Genomic DNA, 17,232 nt, shown 5'->3' with positions numbered 1-17,232 from the left:
TTGGGTGCTTGTTGCTGCTCTGATCATCAGCAGAATCTAATTGACCAAATTCGGATTGAAGATGCCTATGGTGGTTTTCAACTTTCTTGTCAATTTCCTGTTTACTGTGCATGCCTTGTTCTTCAAGAGATTCCTGGTATTCCAATACAGCAACTTCCAAACACTGGAATTTTTGTCTGCAAGGAAAAATGATGAATGAATCTTCAATTTTTCATCTAAATGTGTAGAGAAATATACACAATCTTAAACAACAGAAGTGCATTCAAACCTGCGCTTTGTTGGAAGAAGTAAACTTAATTAATTGGATACATGAATGCATGATATTGGGAAGCTAAAGGTTTTTGAGTTGGTTCATGAAAAATGTGTTTTGGTTAATGAGATAGTGCTTAGGGAAATGAATATGAAATTAACATGTAAATGTTGGAGATTCAACTGATCAGATCCTCAATGAAGTAGGTGCGCCCCCAGAAGAAGGTCAATGACACAGAATAAGCATTAGAACTGGAACCATGATTAGAATCTATGTCTCTCAACCTATTGTATTTGTTTTGGCTATTTGTTTAGATGCTTATTTAGATTCTTGAAGTTGCTTTCACGGTATTAGAGTATGTTTGTTTCAATATGAATGTTAGTGTGTTGCTAGATAAGCATGCCAGTTAAGTGTTTGTATAAATGACTATCTCTTGAAGGAGTGAATGAATAAGAGAGAACTGTTTTTAGTGTGAATTCATATCTCCTGTTATTCTTCTTCTTCATTATCAAATTACACATTGAGAACAACTGAGAGTTACTCAAGAGAGACTTTGTGTTCCACTCTTCAAAGGAGAAAACTACAACCTTTGGAGCCTAATGATGGAAACAATGTTCAGATCAAAAGATCTATGGAAGCTGGTGGAGAAAGGCTTCAATGAGTAAGGAGATGCAACAAGGATCAATGAGAGTCTGAAAAAGGATGCTGATGCCTTATACTTAATTCAACAATCTCTTGATCCTAGAATACTTGTGAGAATATCAGAAGCAAAAAAAATTCCAAAGAGGCATGGGACATCATCAAGAGTGAATTTCAAGGAGACTTAGACAACACCACAATTCAATTGCAGTCTATTCAAATGGAGTTCGATGCAGTCAAGATGAATCAAGGAGAGTGTGTTCAGGATTTTGTCACCAAGGTCTTGGACATTGTCTATAAAATTCGAATGATGAAGGAAGATCTTCCTCAGAAGTCTATGGTATCTAAGATCCTAAGAAGTCTCACCCCTAGATTTTCTCTGGCTGTTCATTCAATCATTGAGGCCCAGGATCTAAATACACTGACAGTTGAGCGACTCAGTAGTTCACTAAAAAATCATGAGTCCATTCTCAACATTGAAAGCAGTCATCATGAAGGAGAGAAAGCTTTCATGCTGGGAGAGGTTCAACACAATTCAGTGATTATCCTCACCGAGGTGGAAGAGGAAGAGGTCACCATTTTCCCAAGGAAAGGCGACGCGGACGTGGCGTGGAAGAAGCACAGAGCTCGGTCGTGTGGAACCATCTCACTAAGTGGGCATCAGCAAGCAATACAAGGGAATATAATGTTTTGTATACAAAAAATATAGGCATGTTAAAGCCCAATGCTGGTATAGGAATAAAGAAGCAAATGTTGTGAAAGAAGAAAAAGAAGAAGAGGAGGAAGAGGTTGCATTCATGGCACCAGCTGAAGATGTGAAAGAGAATGGAGGAATCTAGGTCATTAATAGTGGTTGTTCCAACCACATCTCATGTGAAAGAAATCTATTCCAGTGTATCAAATCGACTCCAAAGCACTTTATTAAACTGGGAGATGGGAAAACTCTTCAAGTTGAAGGAATTAGGAAGGTGTCCCTTTGATCAAGCACTGGAAAAGTCACCACTCTGAATGATGTGCAGTTTGTACCAAACTTAGCTCACAACTTGGTAAGTATTAGAAAAGTGATAGATTCAGGTTATTCAGATGAATTCTCAAAAGGTGAATGCATCATAAAAGAAGGAAATTCAATGATAAAAGTTGCTCAAGTGTCAATGACCAAACACAGATTATTTCCATTCCATGGAGATGATGTTCATCATGTAAACATAGCAGAAGATGCAGGAACTATCTCAGAATTATGGCACAAACGATACGGGCACTTAAACATGAAGAACTTGAAGAACTTAGTTGATCATTAGATGTTGTATGGTTTACCTTCTATTAGTGAGACAAGCAAATGTGAAGCTTGCTCTCTAGGGAAGAAATCTTGTGCCAAGTTTCCTGCAGGAATGTTTAAAAGAGCTACAACACCACTGGAGATTGTGCATGGTGATGTAGTAGGTCAAGTGAATACAACCTTCATCGGAGGTAACTCATACCTCTTGTTATTAATTGATGATTTTTCGAGGCATAGCTGGGTATATTTTATACAAAAAAAGTTAGAAATGTTTTAGCAATTCAAGCAGTTCAAGCAACTAATGGAGACTTAGCTATCTCGCTCGATGAAAGCTCTTCGCACTGATCACTGAGGGGAATTCATATCACATGATTTTGAATCATTCTGCAAGCTCACCAGAATTCACTATCAACTCATTGCTCCAAGGACACCCTAGCAAAACGGAGTCGCCGAGCGTCGGAACAGAACAGTAACCGAGATTGCGAGGACAATGATGCAGGAGAAAAAGCTGTCATTGGAGTATTGGGCCGAGGCTATCGCCACAGACGTTTACATCTTAAATCTCTTACCAACGAAAGCCTTGAATTTTCAAACTCTATTTGAGGCGTTGACCTGGTCAAAACCTCATGTTGACCATCTGAGGGTGTTCGGGTGCTTGGTCTACAGACATATTGACTCGCAACAACGAGTAAAATTTGATCCTAAATCCCCAGATGAAATCTTCATTAGCTACTGTGATAGGTCGATCCAAAGCTTATAAAGTGATTGAACCCGAATCCCACTGAGTCCACATCAGTAGGGATCTGCGTTTTTTTTAAGACAAGAGCTGGGATTGGTCCACTCCAGCTGACTTGAATGCCTCAGCTTATATGCCGTCACATGAGAAGGAAATGGTGCACAATAACAAAGCTTTAGAGAGATCATCACAGTTTGATCATATAAATCAATGACAAGATATAACACACCAAGCTAGTAATATTTCTCCTGTGGAACTGGACTTCATTGCTGGAGAAGATGAAGCAACTCCGGTAAGGTTCCAAAATCTCAAAGATATCTATAGCTCTTGTTCTTTTGCCTTAACTGCTGCAGACTCCATCACTTATGAAGAAGAAGCAAATGATGATATCTTGATAAAACCCATGAATGAAGAGTTGGAGATAATCCATAGAAATGGAACTTGGGAATTAACCAGTTTGCCGGAGAAGATGAAAGCTATTGGTTTGAAATGGATTTTCAAATCAAAATTTGATTCTGATGGAAGTCTATTGAAGAAGAAAGCTCGTCTGGTCGCAAAAGGGTTCTCACAAAGGGAAGGAATTAACTTTGAAGAGGTCTTCTCTCCAGTTACTCGAATGGAGACTGTATGACAATTTCTGGCACTCAATGCTCAGAAGGAGTAGAGCATATACTAATTAGATGTTAAATTAGCCTTTTTGAATGGTGATCTCAAAGAAGAAGTTTTCACATCACAACCAGAAGGATTTGTTATTGATGGAAGGGAAGATCATGTGTATCACCTCCACAAAGCCTTGTATGGAATGAGATAGGTACCCAGAGTGGTATAGCCAAATTGATGCTGAATTTGAATAAACGGGTTTCATCCGAAGCATCAATGAGCCAACAAGTTATAGTAAACGGCAAGGTAACTCTGAAATCCTTCTACTCTGCCTTTATGTTGATGATATACTTTATATGGGATCATTTGTGAAGATGTTGATTGAATTTAAAGAAGCAATGATGAAGACATTTGAGATGTCTGGTCTCGGACCTATGAAGTATTTCCTTGGTTTAGAGGTAACATAAAGAAGAGGTTCAGTGTTTGTCTCTCAATAAAGATATGCCATTAATCTTCTCCACAAGAAAGGGATGATAAACTACAAGAGTGTTGACAATCCATTGAATTCAGATGAAAAACTTCATTCACAGGATAATTCTGGAGAAGCAAGTCCAATGAGATATAGGAAAATAGTTTAAGGATTACTATATCTCACCCACACTCAGCCAGACATCATGCATGTTGTTTCATTGGTGTCTCGTTTCATGCAAAAACCAAGCTTGCATCACCTTAGAGTTGTTAAGAGAATTCTTTGATACATCAATGGAACAGTGAGTCATGGAGTTTGGTACAACAAAACCAAAAATTTTAAGTTGATTGGTCACTCAGACAGTGACTGGGTGGGTCTCAAGATGACAGGAGGAATACCACTAGATGGGTCTTCTTTCTAGGATCCGATGCCATTGCTTGGTGTTTAAAGAAGCAGCTAATCACTACTTTATCAATCACAGAAGTAGAGTATATTTTAGTTACAACGGCAGCGTGTGAAGCATTATGGCTTTGAAGACTTTTATAGGATCTGGATGAAATATAAGGAGAAGCAACCATCATACTATGTGATAATTGTTCTGCTATTTCTATTTTCAAGAATCCCATTCATCATGGTCGCACCAAACACATTGACATTCGCTACCATTTTATAAGAGATCTCATGAAAAAATGGAGCAATTGAAGTGAAACACTGCAGCATATATTGATGTGCAGTTAGCTGATGTCTTCACCAAAGCATTACCCAAATCCAAGTTTGAGTTCTTTCGAGAAGAATTGGGAGTTAATGAGTTCTCTGATCAAGGGGAGTATGTTAGAGATTCAACTGATCAGAGCCTCAATGAAGCAGGTGCCCAGAAAAAGGTTAATGTTATAGTTAGGGCTGTAAACGAGCCAAGCCGAGCCGAGTATCACCAGGCTCGAGCTCGGCTCAAATATATTATTCGAAGGCTCGAGCTCGGCTTGCTGAAAATCTCAAGGAGCTAGAGCTCGGCTCGTTTAAGCTCGAGTTAGGATAATATATATATATATATAATATAAGTAATTTAATATAGTTATATAATTATATATTTTTGTAATTAATATATAAATAATTTAATATTATATATATAAGCTCGTTTAGGCTCGCGAGCCTCACGAGCTGAGTATGTTTGGGCTCGAGCTCGGCTGGACAACATAAACGAGCAACTCGAGCTCAGCTCAGCTCGTGAAAAATCGAATCGAATTCGAGTACTGACTGATCCGATCTCGAATAGCTCACAAGTAGCTTGGCTCGTTTATACCCCTAGTTATAGTATAAGCATTGGAACTGGAACCGTGATCAGAATCTATGTCTCTCAACCTATTGTATTTGTGTTGGTTGTATGTTTAGAAGCTTGTTTAGATGCTTGAAGTTTCTTTCACTGTATTAGAGTTTGTTTGTTTCAATATGAATGTTAGTGTGTTGCCAGATAGGCATGTCGTTTAAGTGTTTGTATAAATGACTAACTCTTGAATTAATGAATAAGAGAGAACTGTTTTCAGTGTAAATTTATATCTCCTGTTCTTCTTCTTCTTCATTATCAAATTACACATTGAGAACAACTGAGAGTTACTCAAGAGAGACTTTGTGTGAGCAATATAAAGGGACATCCTTTGATCCTAACGGTAAATGTGAAAGGTCACAAAATTGCTATAACAAGTGTTTTGTTGTCTTCCTCTATAGTGGGAAAAATCAATATACATCTTCCTCTTGAACTTTATCTTGCTTATTTTGCCCACCAATTTGTTTCATCCCAAAATTATTTCCAATAAAGTGGTACCAAAGCCGAAGGTGATCATTGAAGATGGCTACCAATGTGATTGTACATTGTTCCTCGTCTCTCCGATATGACTTATGGCCACTGGAGTATGCAAATGAAGACGATGCTTGAATTCCAAGATGTATGGGAAGCTGTTAAATGCTTTGAGGAGTCTCAAGATGAGGAGAACCTTACAGGGGTTCAAAGAATGGCGTTGGCGAATCTAAAGAAGAATGATAAGAAGGCTCTCTTCTTTATCTATCAAGCCTTAAATGCGGCTACTTTTGAGAAGATGTCAAAAGCCACAACATCTAGAGAAGCATGGGGTATACTTGAAGAAATATACAAAGGAGATGAAAAAGCAAAGAACATTTGCCTCCAATTCTTAAGAAGTGAGTTTGAAGAGCTAGAGATGAAGGAGCCTGAATCTATATCAGATTATTTTACAAGGGTGCAAGCCATTGTAAATAACTTGAAGAGAAATGGTGATGGCATTGAAGGTAGCCGTGTAGTGCAAAAGGTGCTATGATCTTTGGATCCAAGATTTGACTATGTTGGGGTAGCAATTGAAGAAGCAAATGATGTAAAGAATATGAAGGTGCAAGAGCTACAAGGGTCACTGAAAGCTCATGAAGCTAGAATGCTAAGAAGGCGCAAGGAGCCATTAGCGCAAGCCCTACAAACCAAGTTGTCTATCAATGATAAGAAAGAAGAACCTAAAGTTGAGAGAAGTTAAGGTGGTCACGGAGGTGTCCATGGATGTGGCTATGGTAGATGCAGCGGTGGAGGTTTTAGACGTGGTTATGGGCATGACAACTACAACAATGATTTTAACAGTCAATGGAATGGAGGAAAAGGACAACGAGATAGAGGCCGGAAGTATGATAAAAGCAATGTTAAATGTTATCATTGTAACAAGCTTGGGCATTGTTCTTCTGAATGTTGGCATAATCAAACTAACCAAGTGCAAGGAAGGGTTAACTATGCTAAAGGACTATGTGTTAACAGCTGTGCTGGTATTTCACCTTCCACTACCAGTGATCATGATGAAAGGCTCTGTTCTCCAGCGCTAAAGAGTATCACCTTGCATTTTAAATCTATGAAATATCAGAATATAACCTAAAATTGTTCATTTAGTATTATAGTAAATCAAATAGTTGCTAACCAAGCTGATGTAAAAGATGAAAAACAAGAAACTGACTAGATGCAAGTAAGGATATAGTAGCCTTCGGAAAATCAAGCTACAAGTTGCTAAACCAGATCAAATATTAAAGGGTTTGAATATTGCTGGACTAAGAAACAAGGCGGGTGATTTTGCATAAATAATATGCTCAATTCCCACCATGGTAGGGGAACCTAAAAGAAGCCGTAACTAAGTCAAGGATACCCATATTAAGCACCATATTTGTAAATATTAATCAAACTGAAAGTGACACATCAAATAATTTCATTTTAATCCTTGAACTGAATTGGTGGACACAAAATAATCATCCAGTTAACTTCTGTTAAACAAGGAAGCAGCATAAATTATCCTGAGCAAAGGAATAGAGTCTCCAAACATAGTATGCATGCTCCTTAGATCCAAGATGAAACCGAAAGCCAAATAATGGGTTTCCACGGCATCTCTGCATTATAGCTTGTTCAAAGGAGCATCCACCATCAAGAACATACAATGCCATTGTGTCAATCACATGCCGCAGGTGGTTATCCTTGGGAGGAACAATGACAAAATGAAGTTTTCTTGAAGTGTTATTACTTATTAGTATAATAAAATGCGATCAATTTGCTAGATCATAATTCTATCAAATCATATGTCAAATTACAGCCATATTAAACATTTTTAAAATTCAAGGATCAAATTGAATTATAAATTCATTTAAATCTTGAATTTATTTATTCATTTTTTTGACATTTTATGCTTACATATTATATACACACACAAAAAATGGTTTACAAAATTCATGAACTAAACTGTGAACAACTAAGATTTAATTAACCAATGATTTACTAATAAGAAAAGTGCAAATAAAACAACATATATAGAGAGCATGAAACATTATCCTACCACTTACTAGCTATTCAAATCTAATTCAACTTGCAACAACTTAAATTGTTTTTCTCAATCATTCACCATCAAAACAACAAAATAAAACTACTCATTACATCACAAGTGAGGTTTTCTTTTTTAAAAAAATTAATTGATGTACAACATTGTTTTTTAATTTAGAATAAAGTAATATGTGTTTGGTACATTATTTACCACCATGGCAATTAACGAGATTGATGTCGAAAATCAACAATGAGGACCATAATTTTAATAGATTATTATTGTTAAAAGTATTATAAACTATGAGGACCACATGCAATTAATGGATTATGATAAAGTTGGGTACCAGGTGTAATTTGAACCACTGAACACTCTTGCAGGACAATTTGAGAAAATCTATTAACAAACTCATGTTTGAGACATGATCTGAATCCACCCAAATAAATAACTAAATAAAATAAAATAAAAAGAGAAAAGTTTGAAAGTCAACGTCGACAACCTGGAATGAGATTAAAAAAAACACAAAAATTTTTAGGAAACAACAACATTAGAAATGAATTTGTCATGGATGAGTTGCGGTAACTGGATTCAAATGGATGAGTTGCAGTAACGGGCTTCAAATCCAATGATTAAGAGATGACATGCATAGAATTTTTTATCTATAAACATTTATAGAAGATTGATTCTCGTGTGTGTATATATATATATATATATATATTTATACACCCAACGTACATAATCTATATGAATTTACAGATTGAGAATTAAAAAAAGAGTATTATGTAAAAATAAAAAATTTGAAAAATTAAGACATGATATGATAGAGTTTATTTTAATAAATATAGATAAACGATAATTTTATTGAAGAAAAACAATGAACAAAGTAGAAAAAATAAAGTACAAACAAGAAGAATAAACAGAAATAAATCTCTCACCAGAGGTGAGGCACACAAAACAAAAGAGGAGAACAAAAAAGCAAAACAATTAAAAAAATTAACTGGACTAACGAAGACCACCATATGATAATATAGACATGTCCAGATTATCAGGGGAGTAACCTACTCCTACGCTGAATCTACGCTGAATCATTATGGAGCTTTTTAAATATTATATACATCCTAAGTTCAATAATCTTTCTCCAACCAACATATAAATAGAAATTATATAAAAACATTGCATGAGAATAACTTAAAAGATACAAACATATGTATGCCCATATAAATATATATGTGATCATGCAGCACGCTTATAAACGTAATTACTTAAAAATGCTCTAAAAAAGCCAACCTTGGCTTAGCAAATGCATGCAAAGGTTTAGCAATAAAGAGACTACTTTCCTCCTCTGAGAGATTCACAGGCCCTTCAGCGGCCGGCAAGCTCCACTTAAACGCATGCAAAACCCTAGCCAGCAGCATGTACATCATTGCGGACCCCAACTGCCCCCCCATGCACCCTCTCCGCCCAGTGGAGAACGATATGAACCGGAGCTCGAGTTCAGCCGGATCCACATTCTTCTCATTAAGGTGCCGGGTCGGGGGTTGAATCTCATCGAATCTTCTCAAACTTTAGGGTTCCGGCCAAGTCCGACACGGCTTAGGAGGACTTGGCTGCCCTTGGGGATGAAGATGTTGATGTTGGTGTTGATCAGTGATTGAAGCGTACGACCGGAGATGAGATGGCAGGAGCATGGAGTGTGTGATGGCCGGCATCTCCAGTAAAGCATGGCAAGGTGTGGACAAGTGCAAGTGCAGTATGGTCACAGTGATAGGGACTGGAGAAGGTTGAATGAATGGGAGAAAAGTGTTTTTGATGCATGATAGTAAAATATAGTATCTAATATCAGTGTTTAAGGTTATGGACCAATGGGTTTATAGTTAATGGTGTAGACTAACCAATGGGGTTAGTGTCAAAGATTGGTGTTACTTTTTGACTTTTACTTTCTGAATATATAATGTTAGAAGAGCTCTGAGCTCGTTGGTTGCTGCATCTTCTTTTCTTTAGTCAAGTGGTTTTTGCTCTTACTCTTATCTCCTTTCATTGTCTACTGAGTTCACAGGTTCACCGGAGCTCCGATCCTTAACACTGTGGTATCAGAGCGTGGTTAGGATGGCAGCTGAAAGTCCGGTGAGTCTCTCGCAAACCGTGTGTACCGTGTGTTTAAAGGCGAGGAGTATGGTAGATGGAGTTTGAGAATGAAAATAGTTTTTCGTTCTCAAGAACTCGGGAGTTGGTTGAGAAAGGGATAGCAGAGGGAGAAGATGAAGTGAAGCAAAAGGAAAGCAAGAAAAAGGATGCAAAAGCCCTGTGCCTCATACAACAAGCGGTGGACGGACCGATACTTGATCGGATAGAAGATGCAGAGACGGCACACGATGCATGGGAGATAGTGAAGAACTTGTACCATGGTTCATCAAAGATAATGGCTGTGAAGAAGCAAGCTCTCAGACAGAGCTTCGAGACCCTGCAGATGGAGGACAGTGAGAATATTCAGAGCTATTGTTCGAGAGTAGTTACCATAGTTAACCAGGTGAAGGGGCTAGGACACAAGCTCCTGGAGGTCGATGTGGTGTCTAAAGTGTCATGCGAAGCCTAGCACCAAAAATTTGATTATGTTGCGCTTGCAATCGGAAGAGTCCGGAGATCTATCGATGCTCACTCGACGAGTTGTGTGGATCACTCCAAGCACATGAAATTAGAGTGAATAGATCCTCGGGAAAACCCGAGTGAAAAAGGCCTTGCATGTGAAGATTGAGAGCCAATCCTCCCAAGTCAAGGAGAAAGGGGTGTTCCAAAGTACATCCACCAGCTGGGGTTCTGCTCGGGGACGAGGAAGAGGCTTCGTTCGGGGTAGAGGAAGAGGAAGATGGGGTCGAGGGCAGGGTGGGGATAGATCTAATGTCCAGTGTTTTCATTGCAGGAAGTACGGCCATGTGAAGGCGGATTGCCAGGAGAGAAGCAAACAGGCTGAGAATGGTACTTCCTTAGTTGCAGAGGAACGAGAACCCAGTAATCTCTTTCTGGCTAGCAATGTTACAGAAGAGACCCCAAAGTCGGTCTGGTTGGTGGACTCAGGATGTTCAAACCACATGACGGGGGAGAAAGATCTGTTTACGAGCCTTGATAAATCTCAAAAGGTGACAGTTCGACTTGGTGATGACAAGGAAATGGTAGTGCAAGGAGTTGGGACAGTAGCCATTAGTATGGAATGTGGAGAAGTGAAGCAGCTTCATGGAGTGCAGTTTGTCCCGGGGCTCGCGCACAACTTACTCAGCGTCGGACAGCTCCTCACCAAGGGGTATTCTGTGGTGTTTCAAGAACACAAATGTATTATTAGTGATGATCACACGGGGAAACAGGTTGTTGTCATACCAAGAACCAATAACAACATGTTTCCACTTGATCTCATGAGAGTTGAAAGATTAAATTTAGCAGTGAAAGGCCAGGATGCATCTAAACTCTGGCACCGGCGTTTTGGGCACTTGAATTACAAGAGCTTGGAGCTTCTAGCGCAGAGAAGGACTGTTCTGGGAATGCCCGATGTGAAGACTGGATCTCAGTGCGAGGAGTGTGCCATGTGTAAGCAGGCTAGATGTGCTTTTCCATCAGGGAGATCCAGGAGAACATCAGCGTGCCTACAACTGGTTCATATGGACCTTTGCGGGCCGATGAGCGTGGCTTCAATGGGAGGTAACAGATATTTTCTTCTTCTCATTGATGATTTTAGCAGAAAATGCTGGGTATATTTTTTAAAGAACAAAGGAGAGGCATTCGAACAGTTCCGGTGTTTTCACACTATGGTGGAACGGGAAACTGGGAGGAAGCTGAAGATATTGAGAAGTGATCATGGGGGTGAGTTTACGTCCCATGTGTTTAACAAGTATTGTGATGAGTTGGGGATTAGAAGAGAGTTCTCAGCTCCCTACACACCACAGCAGAATGGTGTAGTGGAGTGAAAAAACAGAACAGATGTGGAGAAGGCTCGCTGTTTACTCAGAGATAGCAATCTTCCAACTGAATTCTGGGGAGAGGCAGTTTGCAACCCTCGGTGTACTCGATCAACCGCCACCAACTCATGTTCTTGGTGATAAAACACCGTATGAAGTTTGGCATGGAGAAAAGCCAAATGTGAAACATCTTAGAGTGTTTGGCAGTGTTGCTTTCACTCTTATTCCTTCACATAAACTTCAGAAACTAGATGATAAATCCGAAAGATGTGTATTTGTGGGTTATTGTCCCACATCCAAAAGCCTACAAAACTCTTTAATCCTATTACATCCAAGATAATAGTGAGCAGGGATGTTATATTTCACGAGAATTCTCAGTGGAAAATGAAAGCTTCAGTGAAGGTGGGCCAGTTATAACTCTTGAAGATTTATGTTCCAATGAAGATGAAGACAAACAGAGTCCAAGTGATGAAAGAATGCAAGAAGAGGCAATGGGGAGTGGAGGTCGATCAAGTGGTCACAGTTCGTGTCCACAGGTGGAGTTTATCGACGAGTCCCCATCAAGGAAGACCAGGCTATTGACTGACCTATATAATTCTTGTACGTTTGCTCTTCATGTTGCTGATCCACAGGTGTACCAGGATGCAGTAAAGTGTGAAGAATGGCGGGAAGCTATGGAAGCAGAGTTGAATGCAATACATAACAATGACACCTGGGATCTAACAGAGCTACCATCCGGAAAGAAAGCAGTGGGTCTCAAATGGGTGTATAAGACAAAGTTTGGAGCGAATGGGGAAATCCAGAAGTACAAGGCGAGGCTGGTGGCCAAAGGATATGTACAACAGTACGGGATAGATTACGAGGAGGTCTTCTCGCCGGTAGCAAGACTCGAGACAGTGAGGATAATTCTAGCTATAGCAGCACAAGCTTGTTACCCTGTGTATCACTTTGATGTGAGATCGGCGTTTCTTAATGGAGAAATATTGGAGGAAGTCTATGTGGATCAACCTGAAGGGTTTGTCATCAGAGGGAAGGAACATCTAGTATGCCGTTTGAAGAAGGCACTCTACGGTCTTAAACAAGCACCGAAGAGCGTGGTACAGCAAGATTGATGGGCATCTCAGGCAGCTTGGCTATGTGAGAAACGAAACAGAACACATATTGTATAGGAAGAAGGATGAAGATGGCAATAGTATTCTCATCAGTCTATACGTTGATGACATGATATATACCAGTGGTTCGCAAGGATTAATAGATCAATTTCAAGCTAAAATGAAGAGGAAGTTCGATATGGCGGACTTGGGACTGATTAGATATTTTCTTGGGTTGGAAATACATCAGTCAATTGGAGGAATATTCTTATCTCAGACAAGGTACATTGAAGATTTATTGAGAGAACTGAATATGAAACAATGCAGGTATGCAGATACACCAATGGGGATTAATGAAAAATTTCTAGATGAAGACGAAGCTGAGCTTGTTGATGCTAAGATGTACAGGAGTCTGATTAGAAAACTTCTGTATGTTGTGCATACTAGACCTGATATATGTTATGCAGTAAATTTCCTCTCCAGATTCATGAGTAGACCAAATGTGAAGCATCTGTGTGTAGCTAAAAGAGTGGTAAAATACTTGGCTGGAACTGTGAAGTTTGGATTGTTCTATCCAAATAGATGTGAAGGGTGTATGGAAGGCTTTACAGACAGTGACTGGGGTGGGTCTTTGAGCGATCGAAAGAGTACATCAGGTATGTTTTTTAGGCTTGATTCCTACGCAATCACCTGGGGATCGAAGAAGCAGGATGTCGTGGCACTATCATCAACGGAGGCTGAGTATGTAGCTGCCACAACCGCAGCCTGCCAGATGGTATGGTTGAGGAGAATATTGGGTGATTGTGGGAGGTGTTTTGACAAGGCGTTAGTTCTTTGGTGTGATAACTAGTCCACTATTGCTGTGGCAAAGAATCCGGCATTTCACGGAAGAACCAAACACATTGATGTTTTTCGATTTCATTACATTCGAAGTCTCATTGCTGATGGCCTGATTGTTCTACAATATTGCAACACCGGAGACCAGTTGGCAGACATCTTCACCAAGCCCTTGTCAGTTGAGAAGCATAAAGCTATGAGAGTGCAGCTAGGAGTTGTGGAGCTTCAATCAAGGGGGGGTGTTGATGTTGGTGTTGATCAGTGATTGAAGCGTACGACCGGAGATGAGATGGCAGAAGCATGGAGTGTGTGATGGCCGGCATCTCCAGTAAAGCATGGCAAGGTGTGGACAAGTGCAAGTGCAGTATGATCACAGTGATAGGGACTGGAGAAGGTTGAATGAATGGGAGAAAAGTATTTTTGATGCATGATAGTAAAATATAGTATCTAATATCAGTGTTTAAGGTTATGGACCAATGGGTTTATAGTTAATGGTGTAGACTAACCAATGGGGTTAGTGTCAAAGATTGGTGTTACTTTTTGACTTTTACTTTCTGAATATATAATGTTAGAAGAGCTCTGAGCTCGTTGGTTGCTGCATCTTCTTTTCTTTAGTCAAGTGGTTTTTGCTCTTACTCTTATCTCCTTTCATTGTCTACTGAGTTCACAGGTTCACCGGAGCTCCGATCCTTAACAGAAGAAGCCGGCGACGGTGGTGTCAATGGAGGAGACATGGGGAATGTTGAAGGGTGCAATGGGGTGGAGACGAAGAGCTTCACGGGCACATGCCCTCAAGTAGGGGAGGTTGGGGAAGTCAGACTCTTCAACAAGGCGGTGAGGGCCGATGACACGGTCGAGCTCATCGATGGCTTTCTGGAGAATATCTGGCTGGTTGAGCATCTCGGCCATTGCCCATTCCACTGTGTTCGACGGGTTGTCCACAGTTTCAAAGATGAGCTCCTGCATGCACAGTCATGCAGTGTTACGTAAGCTTATTTTAAGGTTAGGGTTAGGATATAGTTTAAAGTCAATGTAATATAATGGTCACTGTGGGTTTGCTAGAGGCCGTGTTTTATATATATATATATATATATATGAAAATAGACACTCACAGCAGATTGTGCCTTAATTTCTTCAATCCTTAAGAGAGGCTTCCCTTTATCATCTTTGAGAGAGATGAACACATCAAGAATGTCCTCTGGCTCACCATTAACACCACCATTGATCTTCCATTGTTGCACTCTCTTTTCAATAATAGGATCATGATATTTATTGATCACATTTATCGCTTTCTTCATGGTTTTCTCATGGCCATCAATATCAAAAATTCTCAAACTTGGTATGAAATCTGATGCACAAAATGCATAGATCAATGAGAGCGCAGTGAATGCAGCCTCTACGTGCTCCAACTCCTCTTCTCCCGGCCCCGGCATGCCGCCTTTAGCTCCCTTTCCAAAATGCCGACATCCAAACAGCATCCTCCTTATGATGGTTCCAGTATAATATCTAAAGGAGAAAATAGAAATAAGTAATCATGATCATGTGAAAATATCGTCACATAATTTACATCAATATTTATAAATATATATATAAATATATATATTTCAAAGATACCGAAGAGTTTTTCGGAGATTAATCTCTTCTCCGGCTTTGCTTTGATATTGAATATACCGAACAAGGTTATCGGCCTCTTCGCCGCGCATTTTCGCCATCCTTTGGAATTGTTGATGGTTAACTACCTGTGAGACTATCACTCGGCGCATCTTCTTCCATTGATCACCCCATGGAGTGAAGGCAACAGAGAGGAAACCCCTACCAGAGTATTCGGTAGCCATTGTTTTCGGCCGGGAGGCGAAGATGGCATCATTCTTCTTTAAAAACTCTCTGGCAAGCTCTGGTGAGTTAACTACTATAACATGGACATTTCCTAGCCGAATGCAAGTAATGTCTTTGCCTTCGGCTTTTCGAAGGACCCACCGGAAATGTGGTTTCCTCCAAAGCATCATCGGAAGGCTTCCAACAATTGGTAAGGAGGGCGGACCAGGTGGTAAACCACCACCACCGTCCTTACCACCAAGACCACTATCTTTTCCATGCTCATTAGGATTTTGTGAATAGAAGAGAAGGAAGAAGAAGGTGGCGGTTACCAGCACCATAATCGGGAGAAGTCCGGTGAGAACTCCGGCGGAAGTGAGTAAAGAAAATGTGGCTGCCATTGATGCTTGCTAGCAATGGATAGCAGGTGCCAAAGAGAGTGATGTATATTTGAAAGTATTTGGAATCAATGTAGGAAGATAAGAAATGAGGCTGTCTATTTATAGAGTAGCATGTTTAAGTTCAAAGATTTATTAAAAAAATTTAATCTAATCTAATTAATTATTTAGTGAACGTTAAGATCCTCTTGAGGCTTTTTTTTAATATTATTTTTTAATTAATTATTAAAATATGTATTTTTATAATTATTTACTAAAATAGACATCTTTCAATTTTTTGATATTAAATTTAAATTTATTAAATTTTAGTTTTTTTTAATTATGGGTTGCATTAGTTTGTTAATATTAAAGTTTTATTTTTTTAAAAAAACCTGCACTACTATTAGTTTTTTAATATTAAAAAATAATTTTACATTGAAGCAATTGTAATTTTATAACATTTTTTATAACTAGTTTTATTCCCACTACTGCTCTTCTATTTCTACTTTCACTAATTCTAACAAATAAAAATTATGGGTAATATTCGATTAAAAATTTAAAAGACAAAAATTATTGTGGTTAAAATTTTTTATATACATAAAAATCAAAAGCGTTGTTTATGTCATTGTTGCTTGTTGTTGTTATTTTTTATTATGTTTTATTATTTTTTGAATTAATTTCTTTTTAAAATTTAGTCCTAAATGCTTATTATTCAACTTTTAATATGTATCATATTTTTGCTCTTTTAATTTTAAAATGTTAAATAATATTAGCCTATAATTATTTATTCTTTGTTCGTTGATTTGAAATTTTTTTAATTTTTTAAACAATTTAAAAATATCAATGTAACAAAATGAGATCAATTAATTTAGTTCGCAGGGTAGAATATAATTTGATTGGATCATTTATCAAATTATAACTATATTGAATATTTTCATAATTCAAATATCAAATTGAACAATTTGTTAATTTAATTCTTGAATTTATTACTGTTAATATTATTTGACATTTTATGCTTAAAAAGTGCATGCAAGGAATAACAAAAAAAGTTAATAAAAATTTATGAAATAAAAAGTGAATAACAAAAATTTAATTAACCAATAATTTATTAACAAAAAGGGGGAAAAACAACGCAGTGCATGTAACATGTGTGGTACGTTTTTGAAATGCAATTCAAATCGAATTCGACTTGTCTTGCAAGTTATATTGACTTCTAAGTCATTTTTTGAATAAAGATAAAGAAACAGTATGGGCATTGATGGAGCAATCACAAAATAAAACTAGTTCTTGAACCACTAGTTTTGTTTTCTTAATTTTTTTTTAAATATTTAGTCAATATATTTACATCATTGT

General features: G+C 38.3%; 1 protein-coding gene across 1 annotated transcript; it reads right to left on the bottom strand.

Annotated features, from left to right (window-relative positions):
- Positions 1-9,358: 9,358 nt before the first annotated feature.
- On the bottom strand, positions 9,359-15,956 carry LOC120269298 (phenylalanine N-monooxygenase-like). Its single transcript, XM_039276632.1, has 4 exons — positions 15,302-15,956; positions 14,800-15,193; positions 14,388-14,647; positions 9,359-9,440 (listed from the first exon to the last, which is right to left on the bottom strand). The coding sequence occupies exons 1-4, from the start codon at positions 15,901-15,903 to the stop codon at positions 9,374-9,376; spliced, it is 1,323 nt and encodes a 440-aa protein (XP_039132566.1). The 5' UTR covers positions 15,904-15,956; the 3' UTR covers positions 9,359-9,373.
- Between the last annotated feature and the right edge of the window lie 1,276 nt (positions 15,957-17,232).

Source organism: Dioscorea cayenensis, chromosome 9 (assembly GCF_009730915.1).
Source record: "Dioscorea cayenensis subsp. rotundata cultivar TDr96_F1 chromosome 9, TDr96_F1_v2_PseudoChromosome.rev07_lg8_w22 25.fasta, whole genome shotgun sequence".
In the NCBI taxonomy this organism is placed as follows: domain Eukaryota; kingdom Viridiplantae; phylum Streptophyta; class Magnoliopsida; order Dioscoreales; family Dioscoreaceae; genus Dioscorea; species Dioscorea cayenensis.
The sequence above is the reverse complement of the archived record's forward strand: the minus strand, read 5'-3'. Positions and strand labels throughout refer to the sequence as shown.